We start from the raw sequence: 301 nt of genomic DNA, 5'->3' as shown, positions 1-301 counted from the left end.
CAGACATGGGGATAACGAGAGGGCAGGCACCAGGAGATGGGTATGTGGGTGCTGGGGTGGAGAGGGCACTAACCTGGCAGGCGTCCTTGCCCCCCTCTGGGAAGCCAGCACACACCATGGTGCTGGTGATGAGGCCGGGATACGAGGCATCACACTCTGCATGGCTCAGAATGGGCACCTCGACACAGTACAGGCGGTCAGGGTAATAGGCTGCAATATAAACACAGCAAGGTAACACACTCGCTCACACTCACACCAACACACACTCACTCACTCACTCACACTCACTCACACTCACACC

General features: G+C 57.1%; 1 protein-coding gene across 1 annotated transcript in view; it reads right to left on the bottom strand.

The window, feature by feature from the left end:
- Positions 1–301, bottom strand: part of LOC125488348 (trypsin-like) — a 5315-nt gene that overhangs the window by 1081 nt on the left and 3933 nt on the right. The window contains exon 4 of the mRNA XM_048621339.1: positions 74–210. Within this exon, the coding sequence (XP_048477296.1) occupies positions 74–210 (137 nt within the window). The remainder of the gene's footprint in view (positions 1–73; positions 211–301) is intronic.

This window comes from Rhincodon typus, unplaced genomic scaffold, assembly GCF_021869965.1.
Source record: "Rhincodon typus isolate 14 unplaced genomic scaffold, sRhiTyp1.1 hic_rhity00000517, whole genome shotgun sequence".
Classification (NCBI taxonomy): Eukaryota; Metazoa; Chordata; class Chondrichthyes; order Orectolobiformes; family Rhincodontidae; genus Rhincodon; species Rhincodon typus.
This window is presented reverse-complemented; position numbering and strand designations above follow the sequence as displayed.